At 43.8% G+C, this 27467-nt stretch overlaps 2 protein-coding genes across 4 annotated transcripts in view; one reads left to right on the top strand and one right to left on the bottom strand.

Moving 5' to 3' along the window:
- The window catches only part of hspbap1 (hspb associated protein 1), a 40786-nt gene extending 16892 nt beyond the window's left edge, over window positions 1–23894 (bottom strand). Inside the window, exons 1-5 of one of the 2 annotated variants that reach the window (XM_080479062.1) lie at window positions 23467–23507; window positions 12126–12345; window positions 10146–10344; window positions 8308–8492; window positions 5464–5600 (exon numbers count right to left, since the gene is read on the bottom strand). In XM_080479062.1, the coding sequence (XP_080335188.1) occupies window positions 5464–5600; window positions 8308–8492; window positions 10146–10341 (518 nt within the window). In that variant the 5' untranslated portion in view covers window positions 10342–10344; window positions 12126–12345; window positions 23467–23507. Of the gene's footprint in view, window positions 1–5463; window positions 5601–8307; window positions 8493–10145; window positions 10345–12125; window positions 12346–23466 lie in introns of both variants that reach the window. The other variant, XM_080479061.1, reaches the window with a different exon arrangement.
- Window positions 22820–27467, top strand: part of slc49a4 (solute carrier family 49 member 4) — an 82102-nt gene continuing 77454 nt past the window's right edge. The window contains exons 1-2 of one of the 2 annotated variants that reach the window (XM_080479060.1): window positions 22820–23074; window positions 23948–24095. In XM_080479060.1, coding sequence (XP_080335186.1) covers window positions 23018–23074; window positions 23948–24095 — 205 coding nt within the window. In that variant the 5' untranslated portion in view covers window positions 22820–23017. Of the gene's footprint in view, window positions 23075–23677; window positions 24096–27467 lie in introns of those variants that run through there. The other variant, XM_080479059.1, reaches the window with a different exon arrangement.

The raw sequence follows: 27467 nt of genomic DNA on the forward strand, positions 1-27467 counted from the left end.
AAATTGATACTACTTGTTGAAATAGCATTGCCATAAAAGCCATTCTACTGTGGTGGGTTCTTTTTAAACTATGATAAACGTTATAGAAACCTTTGTTTTCTGAGAAGCATCCAGCTTTAACCTTCATTAATGGAAGATTAGTCACACGCAACATCACACCTGTCAAATACATCATAAAGACACTGAGGGGGGTTAGCCCGAGCAACATTAAGTCAAGTTTTTTGAAAAGTCTTTTTTTTAAGGAAAAGTGTCCTCCAAGCCCTCGCTCAGACCCCGTGTTCGATCACAGCAATGATCTGGTGGTTTTCAAAGTGGGGGCTGCACAACAGCAGGAGACTCCAGGTCTTGTCCTGTTCTGACACCAGAAGGCTCTAATCACTTCATACTGTTTGCCCAAGCTGCTTCGCAGGACAAGGGGAGAAAAACCAACAACAACAACAACAACAACAAAGCAAAACAAAGTGGGGGCTGCCAGGGGCCACCAGGGGGCGCCTCTCAGAAAATTGAAGGGATGGCAATAAAATAGAATTGAATTATTATTATGAATTTCACCACAGTAGAACAAATAAAATAATATATTATTGTTGTTATTATTATCATTATATTACTATTTAAATGCATAACTATTTGTGTATTTGTGTCCTCTGTCTGGAGACCCTTTCAAACGAGTGTTTGAAACCTTCAAAACATCGGCGTTCCTTGATCCAAAAACATCCGGCAGAAGCCGAAAAAAAGGACTTTTTCAGCCATAAAGTCGAGCATTTGGTCAGGCAATCTGCTGCATTCACACAGCAAGCTACCGTTCCTGAGCGGAAAGTCCTCGTACCACCTCGCTTGGGCTAAAAAACCTCACACAGTTGGAGAGGATTTGATTCTACCAGCAACCAAAGACTTTGTCTGACAACTGCTTGGCGAGGATGCTGCCAATAAAGTTGACGCTGTCCCACTCTCTGATAACACCGTGAGCCGAAGGATTGGAGAAATGGCCCAGGACGTATCTGCTCAACTCTTGGAAGAGGGAAAAGCCAGTGAATACTTCGCACTTCAGCTGGATGAGAGCACAGATTGATCCAATGAGGCCCAACTGCTTGTGTACATCAGATTTACTTCTCAGGAAATATTTGTGGAGGAAATATTATGTTGTGAAGCCCTTGAAGGAAGAACCACTGGTAAAGACAGCTTTAAGGTTTTAGATGATTACATAGAGCTTAACAGACTGGACTGGACCCGTTGTGTGGGGGGGTGTTCGGACGGAGCCGTGGCTATGACCAGAAAGATCAGCGGAGTGAGCGCTCTCATCAAGCAGAAAGCCCCACATGTAGTGGCCACACACTGCATGCTCCACCGCCAGGCACTCCTTACAAAAAGGATGGATGACGAGTTGAATCAGATACTGCAGGTACAAGTAGTGAAACACAGACTGTTTACACTGCTTTGTAACGAGATGGGCGCACGTTTTGAGGGGCTGCTGCTTCACTCGAATGTGCGCTGGCTGTCACGGGGCGCAGTTTTAAAGCGTGTCTATGAGCTGTGGAGGGAGGCTGCAGAGGTCCTCTCATCTGAAAAGCATCAGCTGGCAGATCGGTTCACCGATGAAACCTGGATCCGCAAACTTGCATACTTGTCAGACATTTTCCAGCATTTTAATGTACTGAATCAACGTATGCAAGGGCGTGACACGTGCATAGTGCAGGTGCAAGACAGAGTGCATGCTTTTGCCCAAAAACTTGTGCTGTGGTCAAAAAAGCTCCAGGAGGGAGTTCCAGAAATGTTCCCACTACTTCACCAGGAGCTGCTGTCATGTGACGATTTGAGCTCCATCTCTCCATGGATCGAGTCCCACCTGGTCCACCTCCAAGGATATCTTAAAAATGATTTCCCTGACCTTGAAAACACACATTTAAACTGAGTTAGGAACCCCTTTGCCCCCAGTGTTGGTTCTAGTCTAGATTCAAATTCATAGCAGGAGCTGATTGAGATGACAAACTCAGGGGATTTAAAACTGGAGTTTGAGGCTCTTCCCCTGTCTGACTTCTGGCTACGAGTAAGAAGGGAGTATCCCACCTGGACTGACAGGGCCTGAAATGCCTTCTCCCTTTTGCGACGAGCTGCTTGTGTGAGTCCAGCTTTTCCACTTTAAAAGTGCTTAAAACAAAACATAGAGCACATCTACAAGTGGACAATGACATGCATGTGGCACTGACAGACATCAAGCCCAGGCTGCACAAACTGTGTGGGGGCCACCAAGCCCATCCCTCCCATTAGTGTAATCTGTCTGTCACTGCCAGACGTGCACACACGAGAGAGAGTTGTGTTCTGTTATTATCTGTCAACAGTTTGTTGAAAAGTTTATTATTCAGTTAGAATATATTCCAACTGAATGTCAGAAACAGTTTTGTTGATATTTTCCTATGCTAAACCAATGTTATAGTTGTTGAAAAATGAATAAAAGAAAGAAAATACATTCTAAAAGTCGATGTTTCTTTACAAATTTTGAAGCATTATCTGTGGGTTTGCAAAAGGGGTCCCCGACCAGAAGCTAGTGCTGTTTGGGGGGTCTTGGCATGGTAAAGTTTAGGAACCCCTGATCTAGTAAACTTGCAGGCATGTCAAGATGTACGTTGGTGATGTGTCACAAGCAGTGTTGTGAACGCCGCAGGTATATGACATCATTACACAACAGTAGTCGCAGAACAGGACGGGGCAGGGTGGGTTTTTACGCGTCCCCACTGACAAACGTTGTGGATGGGATTGAAAGAACCGTACCCAACGGTTACAATTTTTCGTAACTCCTCCGTTGGAGTACCTAGCACATCGCTATGGTTCCATAAGAAGGAGCTACAGCACATTCATCTGCTGATTGGTCAGTGGTGATCATCACGCTGGACAAGCAGAAATATCTCTTCCACTGTTGTAAACCCTCCCATTGTTTACATACGCCACTTTGTGCTCGTTGGTTGTTTGGTTAACCGGTTTATTCAAATGTAGCATGATAATAATAATAACAATAATAATAATAGTAATAAGAAGAATGATAGTCATATTAATAGTAATAATAACAATAATAATAATAATAATAATGCATAGGTTTGATTTAGCGTTTTTCTCGACCCTCTAAGACTCTTTCCATTACATTATTCATTCCCTCCATCCTGGATGCTGGTGAACTATGTATGTAGCCACAGCTGCTCTGGAGCAGACTGACGGAGGAGAGGCTGCTAATCTGACCACCACCAACCACTCACTCTCTCACTACATTCACCCTCTGACCACCACCAACCACTCACTCTCTCACTACGTTCACCCTCTGACCACCACCAACCACCCACTCTCTTACTCATTCACCCTCTGACCACCACCAACCACTCACTCTCTCACTCATTCACCCTCTGACCACCACCAACCACTCACTCTCTCACTTCATTCACCCTCTGACCACCACCAACCACTCACTCTCTCACTTCATTCACCCTCTGACCACCACCAACCACTCACTCTCTCACTTCATTCACCCTCTGACCACCACCAACCACTCACTCTCTCACTACGTTCACCCTCTGACCACCACCAACCACTCACTCTCTCACTACATTCACCCTCTGACCACCACCAACCACTCACTCTCTCACTACATTCACCCTCTGACCACCACCAACCACTCACTCTCTGTATTCACCCTCTGACCACCACCAACCACTCACTCTCTCACTCAGTCACCCTCTGACCACCACCAACCACTCACTCTCTCACTATATTCACCCTCTGACCACCACCAACCACTCACTCTCTCACTATATTCACCCTCTGACCACCACCAACCACTCACTCTCTCACTATATTCACCCTCTGACCACCACCAACCACTCACTCTCTCACTCAGTCACCCTCTGACCACCACCAACCACTCACTCTCTCACTATATTCACCCTCTGACCACCACCAACCACTCACTCTCTCACTATATTCACCCTCTGACCACCACCAACCACTGACTCTCTCACTATATTCACCCTCTGACCACCACCAACCACTCACTCTCTCACTCAGTCACCCTCTGACCACCACCAACCACTCACTCTCTCACTATATTCACCCTCTGACCACCACCAACCACTTACTCTCGCCACAAGGCAGTATGGCCATATGCGCTCCACTGCCCCCTGGTGTTCAGACAAGGTGCAGACACTCCTCTCAGTAACAGGAGAGGCGGAGCTTCAGCAGGAGTTGGACGCTGTTGTTCACAAGGAGAAAGTTTTCACTGTGTCACAGAGAGCGGAGGCTCACAGCTTTACTCAGACGTCCATGTCGGTCCTGCGCTTACCGTTGCGTAATGACGTTACGTACCTGTGCCGTTACGTAGCGTTCACAGCCCCGCCTACATTTTGACAGTACTCTCTGTGGTGGGACGTGCAACAGAGTTGGGTCTAGGTGTGCTTTGCCTTACAGTACCGTCCCGCTCTGCCACATACTGCAGTGGGACCGAGGCTATTCTTTCCCATTCACGCTCACGCCCCTAGAGACCGCCGGAGGCTGCAGGGCACGGTTAGTGTGCACGCTCACCTCCGCTGCCCCAAATAGTTTCTGCTCATGTGCGAGTAGTTCTAGTTCTATCCTCCATATTCGTAGTTTTATAGCATACCTCTAATAGTATCCAATCTGTCCATACGGCTGTTGGGTTCTCTAGATTTTGTTAATGTTTCTAGTGTATTGTTCTGTGCACACACGTCTGTGTGGTTTCATTACAAAAATGAGCAGCAGCACAAACCCCCCAGATGTGAAGAACGTTTTGCGGTTACACTCGTTTTCGTGTAAATGGGGCCTAAGATTCTATGATGTGAAAATGTTAAAGCCAGATGTGAAGTCGTGCCCAGCCTCAAGTGGGAATTTTTGTTTAGACAGACGGTGATGAGACAATTAGACATTTTGAGCATTTATGCAAGAAACCAACATGTGTATGACTTATGAAAAACAGTGTGTACCTTTCATAAAGAAAGCTGTGTATAATGCGTACCTGGCATTGCACGTAAAATGCACACCACACGTTGAGTGCAGCCCCCCCTGAAAAAATCCTGGCTACAGCCTTGCAAAGAGGAAACGAAACATTTATTTTTTATCCCAGTTGTAACTATACCATCTCAGCCAGTCTCTGCTGTTCTACATCCTTCAATCAATCTTTTCCTTTTAGCCTGCGATGAGCTTTCTTTGATTTCTTCATCACGGTGCGTTTCTCTTCTTTCCTCCAGTCCCTCACATATTCCTCACACACACTGAATGCCTCCTGCTCTGTTTCTGTTTGCTGTACTGTATACATCCTAAATATGTTTGGCTGTGCAGCTTTGTATTTTTGGTGACATTTTGCTTGTGCGACCGATCAAATACAGAATAAACTGATGTTTTCCTGTAGCAGTGACACCTAGATGTAGGAGGCCGTGAAGTGACGCCCCTGCTTCCGACGCTTCTCACCGTCCTTGCACTTGCAGTACCAGGTTACACCCATAGGAGTCCAGGTGGCACGGTGTGTTGGCGCCCTCTGTGCCGACCCACAAGGTGCTCTCTCTCCCGTCGCGGCCCTCGAAACCAAAGTCGGCCCACTTCACCTCCTGCAGCACAGGCACAGAAATCAATCTAAGACCAGCAACACCACTTAAATTGCAGCTTTTAAGGCAAAATCTCATGTTTTCCTTTTCGTGAGACATGGAAACAAGTCATTTTCACAACTGTCACAACTGCTGTGACCCCACCTGTCCCCCGACAGGGCCACCAAATGAAATCTTTGTGTTTTGAAACTGGGACACGGTTATTTGTCATTTTACAAGGGAAACTGTCGTGTCAATCATGCGCTGCGAGAAGGTAAAGGCGCAGCATCCTGAATAATGAAGCCATTACTATACGAGCAGGCGGCGGCGGCGAGTGACGGACTGGTCAATCTCACCTTCAGGCAGCGCTTTTCCTCTGCGCCATTCATCCCGTCTCAAAGGCGTGAATGTCAGCAGGTAATAATTGTGCTCAGATGCACAATAAAAATGCATCGGCGAGATAAAAAAAAAGTGGCGGCGACTCCAGAAAAGGACGACACTTTTATGTCTTCTACCCAAAAATAGCAGTTAATATAAAGTCGGCGGAGGGAAAAAGCTTAATGTTTTAATTGAATGTGTCAAAACAAGAAGAAAAAAAGTAATAATTGAAAAGTACTGAGGAATCATTTGGTCTTTCAATTTGTTTTCTTCCATCACTTTTCATTTGAGGATAATTGGAATTTGTTGCAACAATAGCGTGAGGTAATTGTAAGTAAATCAAATTTTGGTTAAAGTTTATGGCTTTGTAATGACTTCATTATCAGGCTAAATAAAACTTTTACTTCTTACACAGTGGGAACAATGTCATGCAGTTAAGAGAAAATAATCAAAATTGTATTACATTAAAACACAGAGCTTTGTAATGTCAACTTTCATGAGGCTTGGCGGGGGCCTAATCTACACAATGTTGTCAAGTGAAAACAGAAACCTTGTTGTTACACAACAATGGTGCTCCAAGCCACTGAAAACACAGCTTTTAGTAAACGTCTCTCACAATGGAACCTTTCGACAACGCTCTGACTCCGTTTCCGTGGGAACGGAGAAACTTTTCTGAAATACTGCCTTTGCGCACCACGGTTGTAGTAAATACTTCTGCTGCTGCAACAGTGCAAATTTCCGACTCGTATTTTAACTTATCGTATCTTTTCGTAACCTGTCCTATCACATCTTATTGTAAGTTATCATATTTTACCATAAATTAACTTTTCACATTTTATCGTAACTTAAATTATTATATCTTATAGTACTTTTACTTATTGTATTGTATTTTATTGTAATTTAACTTATCATATCTTATTATTTGTGCCTGCCTCTGGCAAGGCGCAAACATTAGTATTCCTAGGAGCCGAGGAATGCCGTTTATTTTGCTGCTACCTCTTCTTCTTCTTCTTCCGCAGGAAAACTTTGGTGAGGAACTCGTCCCGCACCGTTGGGAGCACATTCACACAAAGCACATCAAAATGTGCGGAAAATTCGGGAGTGGAGTGGAATGACTTTTTTAAGCGGTACGCTAAGCGTTTCAAAAAAAATCTGCAAAAACTGAAAATAATTTTCCATTCAAAGTGGATGGGACGGAGGAAAATCAACAAAAATCCTCACTTTTCAATGGCAGCTCATGCCGCCATACTTACAGCCAGAGACTAGATTTTGATTGCAAAATGTTGCCTCGTCTGTCGTCTATTCAGATGTGAAAACATCTTTTTCATATCTAAAACCATTTGTATTCTGTGAGCCTTTAAGTTGGATAAAGTTCTCAGCCGTTTTTGCAGTTTTACATGTGTGTGTATGTGGTGAGCCAGAGTGGCGCCTAATTATTTTAGAGGCTGAGCAGCTGTAGACTTCACAAAAAACCCCGTCTTTAACTCGTCTTTTTGGTCACATTGCCTTCTTTAAGGTGGACAAATTTTACACGACAACAAAGCTACAGGTCTTGTGCTTCTAACAAGGGGTCCCTTTTGTCTGGAAAATACACGGTTCTCTTTTAAAAAGTGCAGCAAGTAACAGAGTTCCTCCCATCCACTCCTTTGTTCTCCAAATTCTGGAGACTTTTCCTGTCCAAACTCAGAAGTTGAGACGTTTCTAAGCAGGCAGTGATGGAAGACGGAGCGCTGTGGAGACACGAGAATACGGCTATGTGTCCATCAACTTCTTCTGATACTGAGCGTGAAGAAAGTTTTCAAAATAATATTAATGAATTTGTTTGAAATATACTCCGTGAATAATTTTTTTTCTTAATGACAAAACTTGGTAAAAAATTAAATGTGAGAATCAAAATTAGAACTACAGGTAAAACAATTCTTTCTTTTAATATGTATTAATAACTCATTTTGAAGTTGCTGCAATCAGTTTCATCACTACTATCGGGTATTCTAAACTAAATCCTACTATATCATGATACTTTCATGTTTTCTATATCTGTTTAATTTTATGGGTGGATCTTTAAAAAATACAATAGAAATATTGATTATGGGTAAATATATATATATATTTTTTTTTTTTCTTCTTCTTAAGATCACAAACTAAAACTAAACCACTTTTTCATAATTGACAGAACCTTTGAAAGATCTTCAGATTTTGAGGAGATGCAGCCGTACACTTGTGAGATTTCACACTCTTCCTCGTGCACCAGCGTCCAAAACCCTCCTGCACACTGCTGTCTGTCCTTAATCAGCGTGACTCTGATAAGGAAGCATCACAAACCCCAGCTGACACCCAGCGGCAGAAGAATTACCTCGAACATGACGGGCTGATCCGCGAACAGAGTGGCGATGTACTTGTAGTCGGCGTAAGCCCAGAACTCAGAGTGAGGGTATCGAGAGAAACTCCCCACGTCCGCCCCGGTCTGACCCCGAGTCCAGCCGAGGAACTGAGCCAACGTGGCCTCCACGTGCGAGCACTGCGTCTCAAACAAAGGAGCTACAGAGTGGGAGGGAAAGAGAGTAATCACCAGAAAATAGTGACAAAGTTAAACTGAGACACTTTCAGTGATGTACGATCAATAAATCCCGGCTCCATGCATCATCGCCACGATTACTTTTTCACACGATTTAACATAAAAAATGAAACCCAGTTGTTGTGATTTACTGCGTCTTTTGTTTGGGCAAACTAACTGAGTGATGATATTTATAATCTGTGGTTTATTGATGTGGTCCTGCTGTCAGCCAGAAGATGATGGAGAAATGTAATTAGCAGGTTTTTATGTGAGGACACGCTCACGGTCGCTCATACGATCATCCACAAACAATCCAGGGACTAAAAAGACAAAAGACCTCTGTGGTTCTGTTTAATGTGACATAATAAATCAATTATTTAACTTTTATCAATCTAAACGAATCTATGGATCATACTTGTGTTGAGTATAAACTTCCAGATACATTTCAAATGTTGATTTAAATCGGATCAAAAGCAAAGACTTGTCAGATTTGAACCTTGGAGGTGGTTGATTATGTTTCCTGCTGAAAATCATCTGCAACAGACCTTCAAATGTTCTGCACTCATCCAGCAAACACCATGACGCCACTAATGAAGGGCCACTGCACTTCCTTTCTGAAAATAGTTCACTGCAAATAGGACTTTCTTTCTTTTAAGGGTTTGTGAGGTCCGTGCCTCTGGACCAGCAAGTCAATGTAAACTAGAACTGCTTCACTATCGACCGACCCGGTGAACTAAATGACGTTTTAAATGTAATTAGGACAAAGAAACTAAAGAAAGCTTCAGTACTAAAGAAAACGTGTAACAACCGTTGCAGACTATATATAAAAGCCGACAAAACTTCCTAATAAGTATGTTCTTTAAAGGCTGTAGGACTTTCACACATCCAGATCCAGAGTACGTGTTTACCCGGCAGGAACCACACCTTAGAACTTCCTATGTTAGAGTTCGATTTTTCACAGAAGTCAATTGACACACGACAAAAAAAAGGAAGAAGATCAAGTTTGTGGCTTTTAAAAAGGGTTGAAGCTGATTGTATTGAAGCTGAGCGTACAGGTCGATTAAAGGAAAATAATAGGAGGCAGTTTTTAATAGTTTCAGGTAAACATGAAATAACAATATGATTGTGATGAATTGGTTTTTTTCCATCACACGTGCATCGGCTGTTTCCTGAGGTTGGCTTTGTTGTTTTAGGAAGTATGTATGGAGTACCAAATAAGTGGCGCGGTCAATCGCTTGAAATGACAATTTAATGCCATTTACTCCGTTTTTCACAAAATGTAAATTGTGCGTGTTGATCCAACAATAGATTCATGACACAGCTGCTGCTGCTTTGTTCACCAGGTTTCTAAACTCAACAAGATCGGAAGTGGAAAAGATTTTCCTCACATCCTCATTCCCTTATTTTCTAGATCTTCATATCATACACTCAATGACATTGTTTATTTCTTGTGATGATGGTTAATCTGTATTAATTCCATTCATTTAGACGTCTTGAGGCTGGGGCTTCAGCCTCACCAGGAGGCCTGTATTGGATCTTTTTGGGTCACGTACGATTTGTCTCATTGAATCCTGGTGATTAATTACACGGGGATTATTTCTGCTGCGCTCCATCAGAACCAACCTCTCGGGCCTCACCATTTCTCTCTTCCCTGCTTCCGAGCCTGAACGGGACGAGTTTGTCCCGCAGACACTCGGAGAGCCGCTCTGCGCTCCAGCGGAGGACGGGCCAGCCGACGCTCATGTTCAGGAAAATTGCCGGCTGCTGCAGATGGTGCAGAATCCTGCGGGCCTCCTCGGGGCCGAAGGGTTTCATGGAGGTGGAGGCGGCCATGACCTGTGGTGCACATGGTTTAGTTCTGGATTGGGAATTCAGACTGTGCTGTTACGTTTTCACACATTTACACAGAGATTATACATGCAGGCTGAAATGTACACAGTTCTATAAGATGAATCAGTCAAACCAAAGTTCTTTTAGATTCTGTCTCTCACAGTGTGTACATAAAAACTACAGACCTCTCCCGTCTTTAAGTAGGAAAACTTGCAAAAATAGGCAACTTAATAAATACTTAGGCCCTGATCACAAAACATTTCATCACTCCAATAGCTGCTGCTCTTCATTGGCTTCTTGTTCAATCTAAAATAGAATCTAAAATCCCTCTAGAACAACCCAACTCCATCATATCTTAAAGAACTGTTAGTCCCATATCCCCCCAGAGGAACAGTTGGCTCTCAGAGTGCTGACCCCTGGAGGTTTCTAGGATTTCTGGAAGTAGAATGGAGGCGGAGCTTTCAGCTCTCAGGCTCCTCCCATGTGGAACCAGTTTCAGTCGGGAGGCTGCCACTATCTCTACTTTGAAGGTTAGGCGTAGCGGTCACTCCTCTCACCTCATAGCAGGACATTTGTAGGTCTCAGGGAACGTTGGACCTTTTCTTGTGTGGAGCTTTTATGTTTTGTCCTGTGCATGGGTCATCCTTCAACTCCACATTAAACAATCTGCCTTTTTTCACCTCCGTAATATTTCCAACATTAGAAACATGCTGACTCAGAGTGATGCTGAAAAAGTAATCCATCATTAGTTACTTCCAGAGTAACTATTGTAACTCCCTATTATCAGGGTGAAACAATAACTGGTTCTAAATGCTGCAGCCAGAGTCGTGACCAGAACCAGCACCAGAGATCAGCTCCCTCCAATACTAACCTCGCTTCATTGGCTCCCTGTTCAATCTAGAAGAGAATTTAAAATCCTCCTTCTAACTTAGAACGCTCTTAACAACCAGGTTCCATCAGATCTTAAAGAACTGCTGGTCCCAGATCTCCCCAGAAGAACTCTTGGTTCTCACAGTGCTGGCTTACTGGAGGTTCCTAGCTTTTCTAAAAGTAGAATGGAGGCGGAGCTTTCAGCTTTCAGGTTCCTCTGATGTGGAACCAGATCCCAGTTTCAGTTAGGGAGGCTGAAACAGGTTCTACTGTTAAGGTTCTACTCAAGACTTTTCTATTTACTAAAGCGACAGTTAGAGCTGCGTCAACTAAGGTGCGACTCAGAACCCCGAGGAGAATCGGGAGAGAAAGGGAAACCGGGGCAGCTGTCCTTACTTCCAAGCACATTTGGACCGGCCTTCAGTAAAAACCCTCACGGCGTCCGGGAGGCACTCGATCACCGCTCAAGGCAAATATTTATCTGTTTGACAGTATGAGGTTCCCGAAGTCGGTGCATTTCTCTGAAGGTGGGGTTTCAGAGTGACTTCGAAAGCATCGAGGTGGAAGCTCTTCATACAACAGATACCAAAATATTACAATATGCAACAGCAACTTTGAGTATGTTGACATACTGTATCAGCAATCTCTTTTAAAGAAATGCTCAGGACTCTAAATATAGCCGATGAGTCAGAACAAATTGTATGACATCCTTTTAATTCGGGAACAGCGTCACTATTACAACAGCAGGCTTTTTTGTCAGAACCCTTTTAATTTGACAAACATTTGACATCTAACAACAGTTGGTGTGAAAACAATGAATAATGTCTGAAGCTGAAACGAACTGGCGCTGCATATTTAACAGTGCAGCTGACAGGTGAGGGATACCAACGAGAACCACATTAGAAAAACAAACAGACCTTTAATCAAGGACAGTCTGGAATGTTCTGAGTCATTGTGTCCCGGCACTAAAGCCTCCGTCTTCCTTCGCAGTGATTCATCAACTTTTACAAACTGGAGGTTTTTGATGATGATGGAGCGTTTTCAGTCTCGAGGGGATTCAGCTGGGTCCAGATCTGTGGATCACTTCACACCTAGAATTCAGCCACATCTTGGGTGCAATGATCGCTGGTTTTGACACTTGAATGAAGACAGAATATATAAGTGATAAGGTGATTCCTCCTTACAGATTTTATGTCTTCCAGTAGGAATGATTGGATCTTCTAAGCCAAAGAACCATTTTACATTCCCCTGAGTGTTTCCTCTTCAATCACTTGACTTCATCTATCGATCACGTTGTTTACATTGCCAGACAGAGACAGTCACACATTAAACTACTGCCAACTTACGGGGATTAAACCTTCTTAAAATCTATGGTTTTGTTTTCCAAGGAAAGTGGAGCAGACTGAAGCACACACAGGAAGACCATGCAAACTACACACATAGTAAAAACCACAGTTGACTGAGTACTCAATATTCTTGCCATGAGGCGAGACTTTCTATCCACCATCTGCTGTACAGTCATACGGGAAAATGTTTTGCATCCTCGGTAGTCAGACATTGAAAAAATGTGTGAACATATTTTACATCAAAATGCCACATAAACAACAGTAACAATGCCTGGATGATGGATTATGTTTCAAATCTGGGGAATTTCTCTCTAGAGAAAGGTTCCAGCAAATCCTACTAACTCCTTTAGGAAGCCTCCTAACACCTATACTAACTCCTTTAGGAAGCCTCCTAACATCTTTCACTAACTCCTTTAGGAAGCCTCCTAACATCTATACTAACTCCTTTAGGAAGCCTCCTAACACCTATACTAACTCCTTCAGGAAGCCTCCTAACATCTTTACTAACTCCTTTAGGAAGCCTCCTAACACCTTTACTAACTCCTTTAGGAAGCCTCCTAACACCTATACTAACTCCTTTAGGAAGCCTCCTAACACCTATACTAACTCCTTTAGGAAGCCTCCTAACACCTTTCACTAACTCCTTTAGGAAGCCTCCTAACACCTATACTAACTCCTTTAGGAAGCCTCCTAACACCTTTCACTAACTCCTTTAGGAAGCCTCCTAACATCTATACTAACTCCTTTAGGAAGCCTCCTAACACCTATACTAACTCCTTTAGGAAGCCTCCTAACACCTTTCACTAACTCCTTTAGGAAGCCTCCTAACATCTATACTAACTCCTTTAGGAAGCCTCCTAACACCTATACTAACTCCTTTAGGAAGCCTCCTAACACCTTTCCTAACTCCTTTAGGAAGCCTCCTAACACCTATACTAACTCCTTTAGGAAGCCTCCTAACACCTATACTAACTCCTTTAGGAAGCCTCCTAACACCTTTCACTAACTCCTTTAGGAAGCCTCCTAACATATATACTAACTCCTTTAGGAAGCCTCCTAACACCTTTACTAACTCCTTTAGGAAGCCTCCTAACACCTATACTAACTCCTTTAGGAAGCCTCCTAACACCTATACTAACTCCTTTAGGAAGTCTCCTAACACCTTTCACTAACTCCTTTAGGAAGCCTCCTAACACCTATACTAACTCCTTTAGGAAGCCTCCTAACACCTTTCCTAACTCCTTTAGGAAGCCTCCTAACACCTTTACTAACTCCTTTAGGAAGCCTCCTAACACCTATACTAACTCCTTTAGGAAGCCTCCAGACACCTTTCACTAACTCCTTTAGGAAGCCTCCTAACACCTATACTAACTCCTTTAGGAAGCCTCCTAACACCTATACTAACTCCTTTAGGAAGTCTCCTAACACCTTTCACTAACTCCTTTAGGAAGCCTCCTAACACCTATACTAACTCCTTTAGGAAGCCTCCTAACATCTTTCACTAACTCCTTTAGGAAGCCTCCTAACACCTTTCACTAACTCCTTTAGGAAGCCTCCTAACATCTTTCACTAACTCCTTTAGGAAGCCTCCTAACACCTATACTAACTCCTTTAGGAAGCCTCCTAACACCTTTCACTAACTCCTTTAGGAAGCCTCCTAACATCTTTCACTAACTCCTTTAGGAAGCCTCCTAACACCTATACTAACTCCTTTAGGAAGCCTCCTAACATATTTCACTAACTCCTTTAGGAAGCCTCCTAACACCTATACCAACTCCTTTAGGAAGCCTCCTAACACCTTTCCTAACTCCTTTAGGAAGCCTCCTAACACTTTTACTAACTCCTTTAGAAAGCCTCCTAACACCTTTACTAACTCCTTTAGGAAGCCTCCTAACACCTTTCACTAACTCCTTTAGGAAGCCTCCTAGCACCTTTACTAACTCCTTTAGGAAGCCTCCTAACACCTTTCCTAACTCCTTTAGGAAGCCTCCTAACACCTTTCACTAACTCCTTTAGGAAGCCTCCTAACACCTTTACTAACTCCTTTAGAAAGCCTCCTAACACCTTTACTAACTCCTTTAGGAAGCCTCCTAACACCTTTCACTAACTCCTTTAGGAAGCCTCCTAACACCTTTCACTAACTCCTTTAGGAAGCCTCCTAACACCTTTACTAACTCCTTTAGGAAGCCTCCTAACACCTTTCACTAACTCCTTTAGGAAGCCTCCTAACACCTTTCACTAACTCCTTTAGAAAGCCTCCTAACACCTTTCCTAACTCCTTTAGGAAGCTTCCTAACACCTTTACTAACTCCTTTAGGAAGCCTCCTAACACCTTTCCTAACTCCTTTAGGAAGCCTCCTAACACCTATACTAACTCCTTTAGGAAGCCTCCTAACACCTATACTAACTCCTTTAGGAAGCCTCCTAACACCTTTCACTAACTCCTTTAGGAAGCCTCCTAACATATATACTAACTCCTTTAGGAAGCCTCCTAACACCTTTACTAACTCCTTTAGGAAGCCTCCTAACACCTATACTAACTCCTTTAGGAAGCCTCCTAACACCTATACTAACTCCTTTAGGAAGTCTCCTAACACCTTTCACTAACTCCTTTAGGAAGCCTCCTAACACCTATACTAACTCCTTTAGGAAGCCTCCTAACACCTTTCCTAACTCCTTTAGGAAGCCTCCTAACACCTTTACTAACTCCTTTAGGAAGCCTCCTAACACCTATACTAACTCCTTTAGGAAGCCTCCAGACACCTTTCACTAACTCCTTTAGGAAGCCTCCTAACACCTATACTAACTCCTTTAGGAAGCCTCCTAACACCTATACTAACTCCTTTAGGAAGTCTCCTAACACCTTTCACTAACTCCTTTAGGAAGCCTCCTAACACCTATACTAACTCCTTTAGGAAGCCTCCTAACATCTTTCACTAACTCCTTTAGGAAGCCTCCTAACACCTTTCACTAACTCCTTTAGGAAGCCTCCTAACATCTTTCACTAACTCCTTTAGGAAGCCTCCTAACACCTATACTAACTCCTTTAGGAAGCCTCCTAACACCTTTCACTAACTCCTTTAGGAAGCCTCCTAACATCTTTCACTAACTCCTTTAGGAAGCCTCCTAACACCTATACTAACTCCTTTAGGAAGCCTCCTAACATATTTCACTAACTCCTTTAGGAAGCCTCCTAACACCTATACCAACTCCTTTAGGAAGCCTCCTAACACCTTTCCTAACTCCTTTAGGAAGCCTCCTAACACTTTTACTAACTCCTTTAGAAAGCCTCCTAACACCTTTACTAACTCCTTTAGGAAGCCTCCTAACACCTTTCACTAACTCCTTTAGGAAGCCTCCTAGCACCTTTACTAACTCCTTTAGGAAGCCTCCTAACACCTTTCCTAACTCCTTTAGGAAGCCTCCTAACACCTTTCACTAACTCCTTTAGGAAGCCTCCTAACACCTTTACTAACTCCTTTAGAAAGCCTCCTAACACCTTTACTAACTCCTTTAGGAAGCCTCCTAACACCTTTCACTAACTCCTTTAGGAAGCCTCCTAACACCTTTCACTAACTCCTTTAGGAAGCTTCCTAACACCTTTACTAACTCCTTTAGGAAGCCTCCTAACACCTTTCACTAACTCCTTTAGAAAGCCTCCTAACACCTTTCCTAACTCCTTTAGGAAGCTTCCTAACACCTTTACTAACTCCTTTAGGAAGCCTCCTAACACCTTTCACTAACTCCTTTAGGAAGCCTCCTAACACCTTTCACTAACTCCTTTAGGAAGCTTCCTAACACCTTTACTAACTCCTTTAGGAAGCCTCCTAACACCTTTCACTAACTCCTTTAGGAAGCCTCCTAACACCTTTCCTAACTCCTTTAGGAAGCTTCCTAACACCTTTCACTAACTCCTTTAGGAAGCCTCCTAACACCTTTACTAACTCCTTTAGGAAGCCTCCTAACACCTTTCACTAACTCCTTTAGGAAGCCTCCTAACACCTTTCACTAACTCCTTTAGGAAGCCTCCTAACACCTTTCACTAACTCCTTTAAGAAGCCTCCTAACACCTTTCACTAACTCCTTTAGGAAGCCTCCTAACACCTTTCACTAACTCCTTTAGGAAGCCTCCTAACACCTTTACTAACTCCTTTAGGAAGCCTCCTAACACCTTTCCTTAACCCTGGGACGTTGTCCACGAGGTTAAGGAGAAGTGGATAGTTAAGGAGTTAAGGCTCCTGCATCCTCCCTTTTTGAACCCATAAGAACAAGAGGAAAGTTCTGCAGTGAAAAAGCTTTTTCAGCAGGACAGTTCATACTCCAATAAGAAGCTGCAGAACTCGCAGGCCACGCCCCCTCCCAGCAGGCCACGCCCCCTCCCAGCAGCCACACGTCTGTGATGTGGCGTTTAAACTTTTCAACTGCACAGTTTATTTCTGTCCTCCAGTGCTTTGAGAAACACATTTCTGTTTCAGTAGTAAGAGTTTGTCAGAGCGCCATGTTGGTCCGGTTCTAACTCCAGGAGCTGACAGCTGTTCGTGATGCGTTCAGGTGCATCACGCCAGCCTACTGTACGAGCTGTGGCGCTCGTACAGTAGCAAGGTTACGAGCTAAATATGATTAAAATATGACTGATAGTCATGAGCGAACTGGAACACGCATGAGCAGCACACGGCAGAGCAGAAGGTTCAGCAGAGCAGCTCCTACACCGTTCAGCCAGGGTGGTTGGTACAGCCCAAACTCATTTCTTCAGCCAGACGGAGCTGGAAGAAGGAAATGACGTCATTTTGTTCGGCCGGACCTGCACTGCCCAACTTTCGTCTTGTTCTTATGGAGGATGAAGAGGCCTTCTGGAGGATGAAGAGGCCTTAAGGAGGGACAATTCGGTCTGTGTCCCTTCCGGCCTTTCAATTTTCATTTTGATGTTCGAGAACAAAAAACCGGAAACCATCCGATTTTCGTTTTTCGATTTGATATCGGGAAACGAAAATACAACCGTAATTCTTTATTTCAAGTTTGATTTGCCGGAAAACCCGGAAGTCGACCCTCTTCTTCGTCTGTCGCTGCCGCTGCTTCACCATCCAGACTCGTCTGACTGTCCCCTCGGGGACATTCTTGTGTAAATGTAATGATTAAAAACTTATAAAAATGTCTTTGGACGGTTGCGCCAACGTAATAGTGGACATGAACCCAACGGCAGGACTGCGGGTGAAATGAGAGTTTCAGGGGGAAATGTGTGAAGATGGAGCTCCAGCAGAGCGAAGCTTCTCCACCTACATGGGGCTCCAGCAGAGCGAAGCTTCTCCACCTACATGGAGCTCCACCAGAGCTTCTCCACCTACATGGGGCTCCAGCATAGCGAGGCTTCTCCACCTACATGGAGCTCCTCCAGAGCTTCTCCACCTACATGGGGCTCCAGCATAGCGAGGCTTCTCCACCTACATGGAGCTCCTCCAGAGCTTCTCCACCTACATGGGGCTCCAGCATAGCGAGGCTTCTCCACCTACATGGAGCTCCTCCAGAGCTTCTCCACCTACATGGAGCTCCAGCATAGCGAGGCTTCTCCACCTACATGGAGCTCCTCCAGAGCTTCTCCACCTACATGGGGCTCCAGCATAGCGAGGCTTCTCCACCTACATGGAGCTCCACCAGAGCTTCTCCACCTACATGGAGCGCCACCTACATGGATCTTCAGCAGAGTGAGGCTTCTCCACCTACGTGACGGAGCGTCACCTCCAAGCTGAAGCTGCTTCACCTGCTGAAGTGAGCAGCATTGTACCAGATTAAGTGATAATATACAGAACATGATTAAAATCGTCTTTTCATTGATTTGCCTGCAGGCTCACAGCGCCCCCTACTGTCAGAAGCAGCACAGATTGTCCTCAGAGCTCAGTCACATTCAATGAAACATTTTTCAGGAGAGAAAAATACTAATTAAACACTAAATAATAATTATAAATGTGAGATTCAGTAGAGTTAATTTGTAGTTACACTATAATATTTACACATTCTAAAAAAACAATGATACAGTTTAGTATTTTGGTTAATGGTTCATAGTAAAATATAAAAAGGTATTATTAGTGTTGTTCTTCTTGATAGTATTACTATGAAGTACCTGAGGCAGCTCTGTATGCAGTCGTGTGTCACTGTCATCATCTTTATGTGTTGCTTTAATTGATGGTTGAGATGAGGACAGGATTGTGTCTTCTAAAGCAGGACATGCCAGTGAAAGGACAGGATTGTGTCTTCTAAAGCAGGACATGCCAGTGAAAGGACAGGATTGTGTCTTCTAAAGGAGGACATGCCAGTGAAAGGACAGGAGTGTGTCTTCTAAAGGAGGACATGCCAGTGACAGGACAGGATTGTGTCTTCTAAAGGAGGACATGCCAGTGACAGGACAGGATTGTGTCTTCTAAAGGAGGACATGCCAGTGACAGGACAGGATTGTGTCTTCTAAAGCAGGACATGCCAGTGAAAGGACAGGATTGTGTCTTCTAAAGGAGGACATGCCAGTGAAAGGACAGGAGTGTGTCTTCTAAAGGAGGACATGCCAGTGACAGGACAGGATTGTGTCTTCTAAAGGAGGACATGCCAGTGACAGGACAGGATTGTGTCTTCTAAAGGAGGACATGCCAGTGACAGGACAGGATTGTGTCTTCTAAAGGAGGACATGCCAGTGAAAGGACAGGATTGTGTCTTCTAACGGAGGACATGCCAGTGAAAGGACAGGATTGTGTCTTCTAAAGGAGGACATGCCTGTGAAAGGACAGGAGTGTGTCTTCTAAAGGAGGACATGCCAGTGAAAGGACAGGATTGTGTCTTCTAAAGGAGGACATGCCAGTGACAGGACAGGAGTGTGTCTTCTAAAGGAGGACATGCCAGTGACAGGACAGGAGTGTGTCTTCTAAAGGAGGACATGCCAGTGACAGGACAGGATTGTGTCTTCTAAAGGAGGACATGCCAGTGACAGGACAGGATTGTGTCTTCTAAAGGAGGACATGCCAGTGACAGGACAGGAGTGTGTCTTCTAAAGGAGGACATGCCAGTGACAGGACAGGATTGTGTCTTCTAACGGAGGACATGCCAGTGAAAGGACAGGATTGTGTCTTCTAAAGGAGGACATGCCTGTGAAAGGACATGATAGTCTTCTAAAGGAGGACATGCCAGTGAAAGGACAGGAGTGTGTCTTCTAAAGCAAGACATGCCAGTGAAAGGACAGGATTGTGTCTTCTAAAGCAAGACATGCCAGTGAAAGGACAGGATTGTCTTCTAACGGAGGACATGCCAGTGACAGGACAGGATTGTGTCTTCTAAAGGAAGACATGCCAGTGAAGGGACAGGATTGTGTCTTCTAAAGGAAGACATGCCAGTGAAGGGACAGGATTGTGTCTTCTAAAGGAGGACATGCCAGTGAAAGGACAGGAGTGTGTCTTCTAAAGGAGGACGTGCCAGTGACAGGACAGGATTGTTTTCTAAAGGAGGACATGCCAGTGAAAGGACAGGAGTGTGTCTTCTAAAGGAGGACGTGCCAGTGACAGGACAGGAGTGTGTCTTCTAAAGGAGGACGTGCCAGTGACAGGACAGGATTGTTTTCTAAAGGAGGACATGCCAGTGAAAGGACAGGAGTGTGTCTTCTAAAGGAGGACGTGCCAGTGACAGGACAGGATTGTCTTCTAAAGGAGGACATGCCAGTGAAAGGACAGGAGTGTGTCTTCTAAAGGAGGACATGCCAGTGAAAGGACAGGATTGTGTCTTCTAAAGGAGGACATGCCAGTGAAGGACAGGATTGTGTCTTCTAACGGAGGACATGCCAGTGAAGGATAGGAGTGTGTCTTCTAAAGGAAGACATGCCAGTGAAGGGACAGGATTGTGTCTTCTAAAGGAAGACATGCCAGTGAAGGGACAGGATTGTGTCTTCTAAAGGAGGACATGCCAGTGAAGGACAGGATTGTGTCTTCTAAAGGAGGACATGCCAGTGAAGGACAGGATTGTGTCTTCTAACGGAGGACATGCCAGTGAAGGACAGGATTGTGTCTTCTAACTGAGGACATGCCAGTGAAAGGACAGGATTGTCTTCTAAAGGAGGACATGCCAGTGACAGGACAGGATTGTGTCTTCTAACGGAGGATATGCCAGTGAAGGGACAGGATTGTCTTCTAAAGGAGGACATGCCAGTGAAGGACAGGATTGTCTTCTAAAGGAGGACATGCCAGTGAAGGACAGGAGTGTCTTCTAAAGGAGGACATGCCAGTGACAGGACAGGATTGTGTCTTCTAACGGAGGACATGCCAGTGAAGGACAGGATTGTCTTCTAACGGAGGACATGCCAGTGACAGGACAGGATTGTGTCTTCTAACGGAGGACATGCCAGTGAAGGGACAGGATTGTCTTCTAACGGAGGACATGCCAGTGAAGGGACAGGATTGTCTTCTAAAGGAGGACATGCCAGTGAAGGACAGGAGTGTCTTCTAAAGGAGGACATGCCAGTGAAGGACAGGAGTGTCTTCTAAAGGAGGACATGCCAGTGAAGGACAGGAGTGTCTTCTAAAGGAGGACATGCCAGTGAAGGACAGGAGTGTCTTCTAAAGGAGGACATGCCAGTGAAGGACAGGAGTGTCTTCTAAAGGAGGACATGCCAGTGACAGGACAGGATTGTGTCTTCTAACGGAGGACATGCCAGTGAAGGACAGGATTGTCTTCTAACGGAGGACATGCCAGTGACAGGACAGGATTGTGTCTTCTAACGGAGGACATGCCAGTGAAGGGACAGGATTGTCTTCTAACGGAGGACATGCCAGTGAAGGGACAGGATTGTCTTCTAAAGGAGGACATGCCAGTGAAGGACAGGAGTGTCTTCTAAAGGAGGACATGCCAGTGAAGGACAGGAGTGTCTTCTAAAGGAGGACATGCCAGTGAAGGACAGGAGTGTCTTCTAAAGGAGGACATGCCAGTGAAGGACAGGAGCAGCTTTACAAGAGATTCAACACCACGAAACACATTTTCTACAGACGACCTCAACATCGGCAGCTTTTCTTCGTTGCTCTTCTTTTTCTGAGCGGCTCTTTGTGAAACTGACGAGCTCTGGTAATTAAAATACTGAAGATTAAATTTCAATGTTGCTTTGCAGGAACGGTATTTACTTTATCATGCATTTAAATCTTTTGTTGTTGTTTACATGCACTCAGAGGTTATTTGTGATCTGCCAATCCTTTTTCTTTACTTTCAGAACCGTCACATTGAAGGATTTGGGGGAGGATTGTAGGTATTTCTTACTGTGAGCCGTTAAGTTCGTTGAACTAAAATTGGAATTATATTAAATTAGGCTCCAACAAAATGTAATTCTCATGTATGCATGACTTTTTTTGTTTATTGGAAAGGTTGTACTTTGACTTTGTCTCTTCTTGCAAGAATGATGTAATAAAATGTCTTAAACTTCCTGTGTATTCCGTCTCCTGAGGTTTTTACTAGCAAATACTCCTGACAACTTTGTAGATAAATAACTGTACTATAAAATAAAGGGCTGCCTGACACATTTGCAGGATGAAGAGTTCCTCAGTCTGCAGGATGGGGTTGCCAGGTTCTGTGCCTCAGACCTTGTTGCCAGGTTGAGTCCTTCCTGCCAGCGAGCTCCACCCTCCGTCCTCTCTGGAGGCTCTGCAGCTCCTCATCCGGCCCAGCAGGGAACCACAAAGCAAAGCAATAAAGTGCAACATGTGATTTTAACTAAATATTCATTCTCAATGAGAGAATTTGGTCTTTCAATGAAGTGAGTTGAAAAAAGTTTCGATTTCTATTTTGTATTTAAATCTTTTTTTTCTGTTTTGCGGCTCAATATTATGACAAGGTTTGTTCACAAATTAAATGAATTAAAAAAACAAAAAACATTTAACCAACACCTGGGATATGAAATAATGCAAAATTTATTCCATGCTATTTCAAATAACGTACGAAAAATAAGATATTTTGTCATTTGTTTCATTTCAAATATAAATAAAAGGAAAAAACATAGATTGCAGTAGAAAAGTTAACGTGTGTGAAAAGGAGTGGGGGGTATGCTGAATAAATCCTCTCCCGTTAATCTATTTGCACCGTGTGTATTTTTTATTTTATTTTCATATTCAAACTGCAGCAGCCGGATAAACATCTGAATCAACTGCTGGGCGAGTTCGAAGCTCACAGGCAGCCTGAAGGGGGCAGCAACGCGATTCACCGTTGTTTACTCTCCCGTCAAGCGAAGAAGAGACTCGACTTCCGGGTTTTCCGACAAATCAAACTTGAAATAAAGAATTACGGTCGTATTTTATTTCCCGATTTTTGTTTAAGAAACGCATATCGGGAAAACCGGAAACCATCCAATTCCCGTTTTTCGATTTTCAATTTTAAAACGAAAAACAGGAGACGCACCCACTCTGGGACCCGTGTTCTAAAAAAAAACTGTCTTCGGGCTCCTAAAACATCGCCTCATGTGGATGACAGGCAAAAAACAGGTTTCCTGGTGTGGACTGCCCCTAGAAGTATATGTAAGAACTTTTACTGAAACAAAATCAGCACATTTGGGAGTACAGCGGGATTTGTGATCAGAAGTTCACTGGTTCGATCCCCCTTGCTGACATGCTACCACTATGGTTTAGATTATCTCAATAGGCTGGGTTGAATGCAGAAAAGGACTTTCCCATAGGGGAAGTAGGATATCTCTTGTTGTTCAATAATGTGATATGTTGCTACTTCCCTTAACTTGTGATTTATCTCGGTGTTTCCAGTCTGAAAACCTAAAACCGACACAAGAATTCACGCTAACTTGTCTTTGTTTCAGTAAATCATTGTGTGCCGTTGTCGTAGGTTCCACTTTGTGATCAATACATCTCAGGAAAACCAGCAGGATTCGGTGAAATGATGGGCAGAAACAACTCACCTTTAGCCACACGTGTCGACGAGCTTGTGCAGGATGTAAACAAAAGTCACATGATCTAAATAGACGCCTCGAACGCCTCACTGTGTATCTGCTCCATTCTGGCTCAAATCCTCCTGCAGGAAATCAGTCGAACATAACGCATCTAATGACCCAAAATGGCCACCAAAGGACAACAGTTTCCGCAACTACAACCACTTCCGGTGGCGCGTGCGCAGTAAAGTTGAATAGCAGACATTCTCCGATGGTTTTGTTTTTGTTGTCGAGAAGCGAAGCGGGTTGAGTGGATCTGTCGTTAACATAATTTCAAGTGAAACCGAGAAACGGGACAGCTGCTATGGGTGCCGGTTCGAGCACCGAGGCCGAGAGAGAACCGCTCCTCGCCCCGAGCTCCGCGGAAGCGGGCAGTCCGCCTGTAAACAGCCGAGTGTACGGGAGAAGATGGCTGGTTCTGACCCTGTTCTCCCTGCTGGCCTTGATGCAGGGGATGGTGTGGAACTTCTGGGGTCCCATCCAGAACTCTGCCGGTCACGCGTTCGGCTTCACCAAGTCAGACATCGCGGTTCTGGTGCTGTGGGGCCCGGTGGGCTTCCTGCCCTGGTTCTTGTTTATGTGGCTGATGGATAAGAAGGGTGAGTCCCAGAACAATATGTCCTGGTTCTATCTTCAGGACTTTGACCGCTTGTTTTTGTCCAACTTTTCTCACTCATGGAAATTACACATTGATCTTCTGATATTTGAGACGTGGACAACTTTCATTCTCTTTGTTCCTGTCTGGACAGTTCAGTCTTCGAAGCCTTACTATTTTGTTTTGACGCACATTTGTCATTATTGTTTGAACATATTTCACACTGGTTCTTTAATTCCCTTAAAAGTTGAAGACTATGGACGTGAGAGTATTTCAAGAGTCAATCAGTAATTTTTGACAGTAAAGAAACCATTAAACTGAACAGGATTTTACATTTTCCATTTTATTTGAAGGTACCTGAACACGTCACACGTTACAGCTCCATTTGGAATACTTGTTTTAGCAAAAATTTATTTTCAAACAAAACAATTCCCAATTATTTTTGAGATGATCAGATAGGTATTATTTTAATGACTTAGAAAAACTGCTGTGACGTCGAACACTTCAAAAAAGTGATATTTGCTATATTCACATCAGTGGGATGGGCAGAATATTAGGAACACTCACCTCTTAACATGATCCATCGGAGGTAACACCATCAATCCTCCACCCTCTAAATCAGTGGTGTCAAACATAAGACCCGAGGGCCAAAACTGGCCCACACGAGGCTCCAGTCTGGTTTTAACACATTTCTAAATAGTCGCGGACACAACATGGTGAGATGTCAGTGATGCTGCCATGAAATCTAACAAACCAGCATTCAACTCAAAGCCATGCTGCTAAGGTGAGTTTGTAAAAAACCCTTAATGTAACAGCCATAGGAGAAGTTTCTGGGACTGTATTTTGTACCAGAAGGTTTCCATCATGTATATTCTGCACCACAATGAAGAACAACTTCTAAGTATAAACCCTTTATAGGGTATTATGGCACTATTTTACCGGAACGACCCACTCGAGGAAGAAATTGGACTGCATGTGGTCTCTGAACTAAAATGTGTTTGACACCCCTGATCTAAATTAAACTTAAAGTATGCTAGTACCTCCTTGGTTGTCAACAACAAACCAAACATTCTACACCTGATATGGGTAACTAGTGGGCCGCACACTGTACGAAAATGAATCAACATGGTGGAAATGACACCACAGTAGTGTATCTGATGTTCACTCTAAGTTTCTTTATGGTATTTATAGGATGGCATCATTCTTTGAATTGGTCTGTGATGACGTGTGGCTCCAATTGTGTACAAACTTTGAATGAAAAACTTGAAGCAGTGTTGGGTGGGCCTCTCCTGGGGGTGACGGAGAGCTTTAGGGAGGCCGGAGGAGGAGGTCAGGGGCATTTTCTCTTTTAAAGCCCCCTTTACACAACGTTTTCAAGTGAAAATGGAAAACATTTGTGGTGGTTTGGGGTTCCGTTTATATAGCAACAGTGCTCAGAGACACGGGAAAACAACTCCCAAGGTTGAACTTTTCGTAAAATCTCTGACGTAGAATCTCTGTGAAAACCGGGAAAATGTAACTGCGTGAACACCACAGCAGTAGGAAATAGTTCTTCTGCACATGCTCAGTAGAGACAATCAGAACAACGTTTCCTCCGGTGTCATGACTCTCAGCCCAGATTCTCCTGGACTTGGTAGTTTTATTTTGACAGTCACTATAATAACAATCCAACTTGGTAGTTTTATTTTGACAGTCACCGTAATAACGATCCAACTTGGAGGTTTTATTTTGACAGTCACCATAATAACAATCCAACTTGGTAGTTTTATTTTGACAGTCACCGTAATAACAATCCAACTTTGTTTGACAGTCACCGTAATAACGATCCAACTTGGAGGTTTTATTTTGACAGTCACCATAATAACAATCCAACTTGCTGGTCTGTCCTGTAGAGAGTGTGTGTACTCCCAGTGTTGATGTTTACAGTGAATTGTTCCTGGTGCAGTTTGTGTGATTTTATTACAAAACAACCAACGTGTCTTGGCCTAACATGCTGCCTGCATCATTTTCAAATTTTCCACCATTTCTGTGTAAAAACGAAACTTTCTTGAAACCAAAATAAAAGAAAAAGATGCATTGTCACTGTTAATATTGTCGGCCTAATTCCTGAGAAGACTTCACGATGGAAAAGAATTGATTGGAAGCACATTTTATTTAGCGTCTAGACTTCTGACTATTTTAAAAATAAAACCAGAAAAGGCAGGAGAAGTATGACTCGTACTGTCGACTGATCTTTGAACCGGTTAACAACATTTTGCGACATTAAGATACTTTAATTTCACATAATCCTCCTACACCATTGGAACCAGACTTTAAGTCATAAAGGATTGAAATACAGAGGAGCAATGAATAATCATCTTTTCAGAACTGATTTTATTCAACATGTTTTTCTGATAATTCACCCAAAATAAAGACGTGATTATCATAATTGCCAACTCTCAAAGTGTTGCTTTGTCTGGTCATAAAGGACAGAACCCCCTTTGTGGGGACCATGTGTCTGTCTGTGTCCAGTGTCGCATGCAAGTAACTGGAACCTCCATGATGGTTTAAAGTAAAGTCCTGACACGAGGTCCACCAAGACTGAAATGGCTTTTTAAACTTCTCTGTTCCAAGAGAGTAGAGCGTGAAGAGAGTAGTTTGTAGTTTGAAGTTCTGCTGAGTGGCCTTCCAGAGTGTGCGTTTCACCTCACCAGTTCCTCTCCATCACCTGACTGACGCCCCGGCCAAACCGTCTCATGACTCACCACAACAACGCCATTTCATCGTAACGGCGACCGGGCTCCCGATGAATCAAACACAAGTTATATCTTGCCGAGTCGTTGCGTAACTCTCCTCGTGATCCTGATTCAGCAGCCATCCGGAGGTCTGTGTGGTTCGTCTGCACGATTAAATCATAGGTCACAACGTCATATATCCACTGTGTCAGTGTGGCGGAGGCTTCTTACTGACGAGGCGGCAGAAATTTAACTTTAACGTCACTTGACTTCCCCCTCTGATCTTTTAAAGTCAATACCTAACTTTATATCCTGCTCGTCTGACTCGACACATTCATCAGTGACGAGCTGCATCGATCCCAGGTGTGACCTTGTTTACAAGCTGGCCGCTTCCAGAGGTTACTACACCCTTCAGCTTCCTGTGTGACGGCGCTCCACCCGTCAGCTGGGGAAACGCTCGGCTCCGCTTTAGGGGGTTCTCTTCCCCTCGAGTAAAGCGTGTTAATGATCAACAGTGCTTGTGTGAAAGTGATCCACCTGTTTGAGTGTGTGATCATTTTGAGTTTGAACTGGGACGACTAGAAAGACTTGTCGTTTTCACCGTGGCTGCACACATTTGACTTATTAGCAGTATCTTTTACTTCTTTGCATAGCACTTTAAT

Source organism: Lipophrys pholis (genome assembly GCF_963383615.2).
Source record: "Lipophrys pholis genome assembly, chromosome: 13".
Lineage (NCBI taxonomy): Eukaryota > Metazoa > Chordata > Actinopteri > Blenniiformes > Blenniidae > Lipophrys > Lipophrys pholis.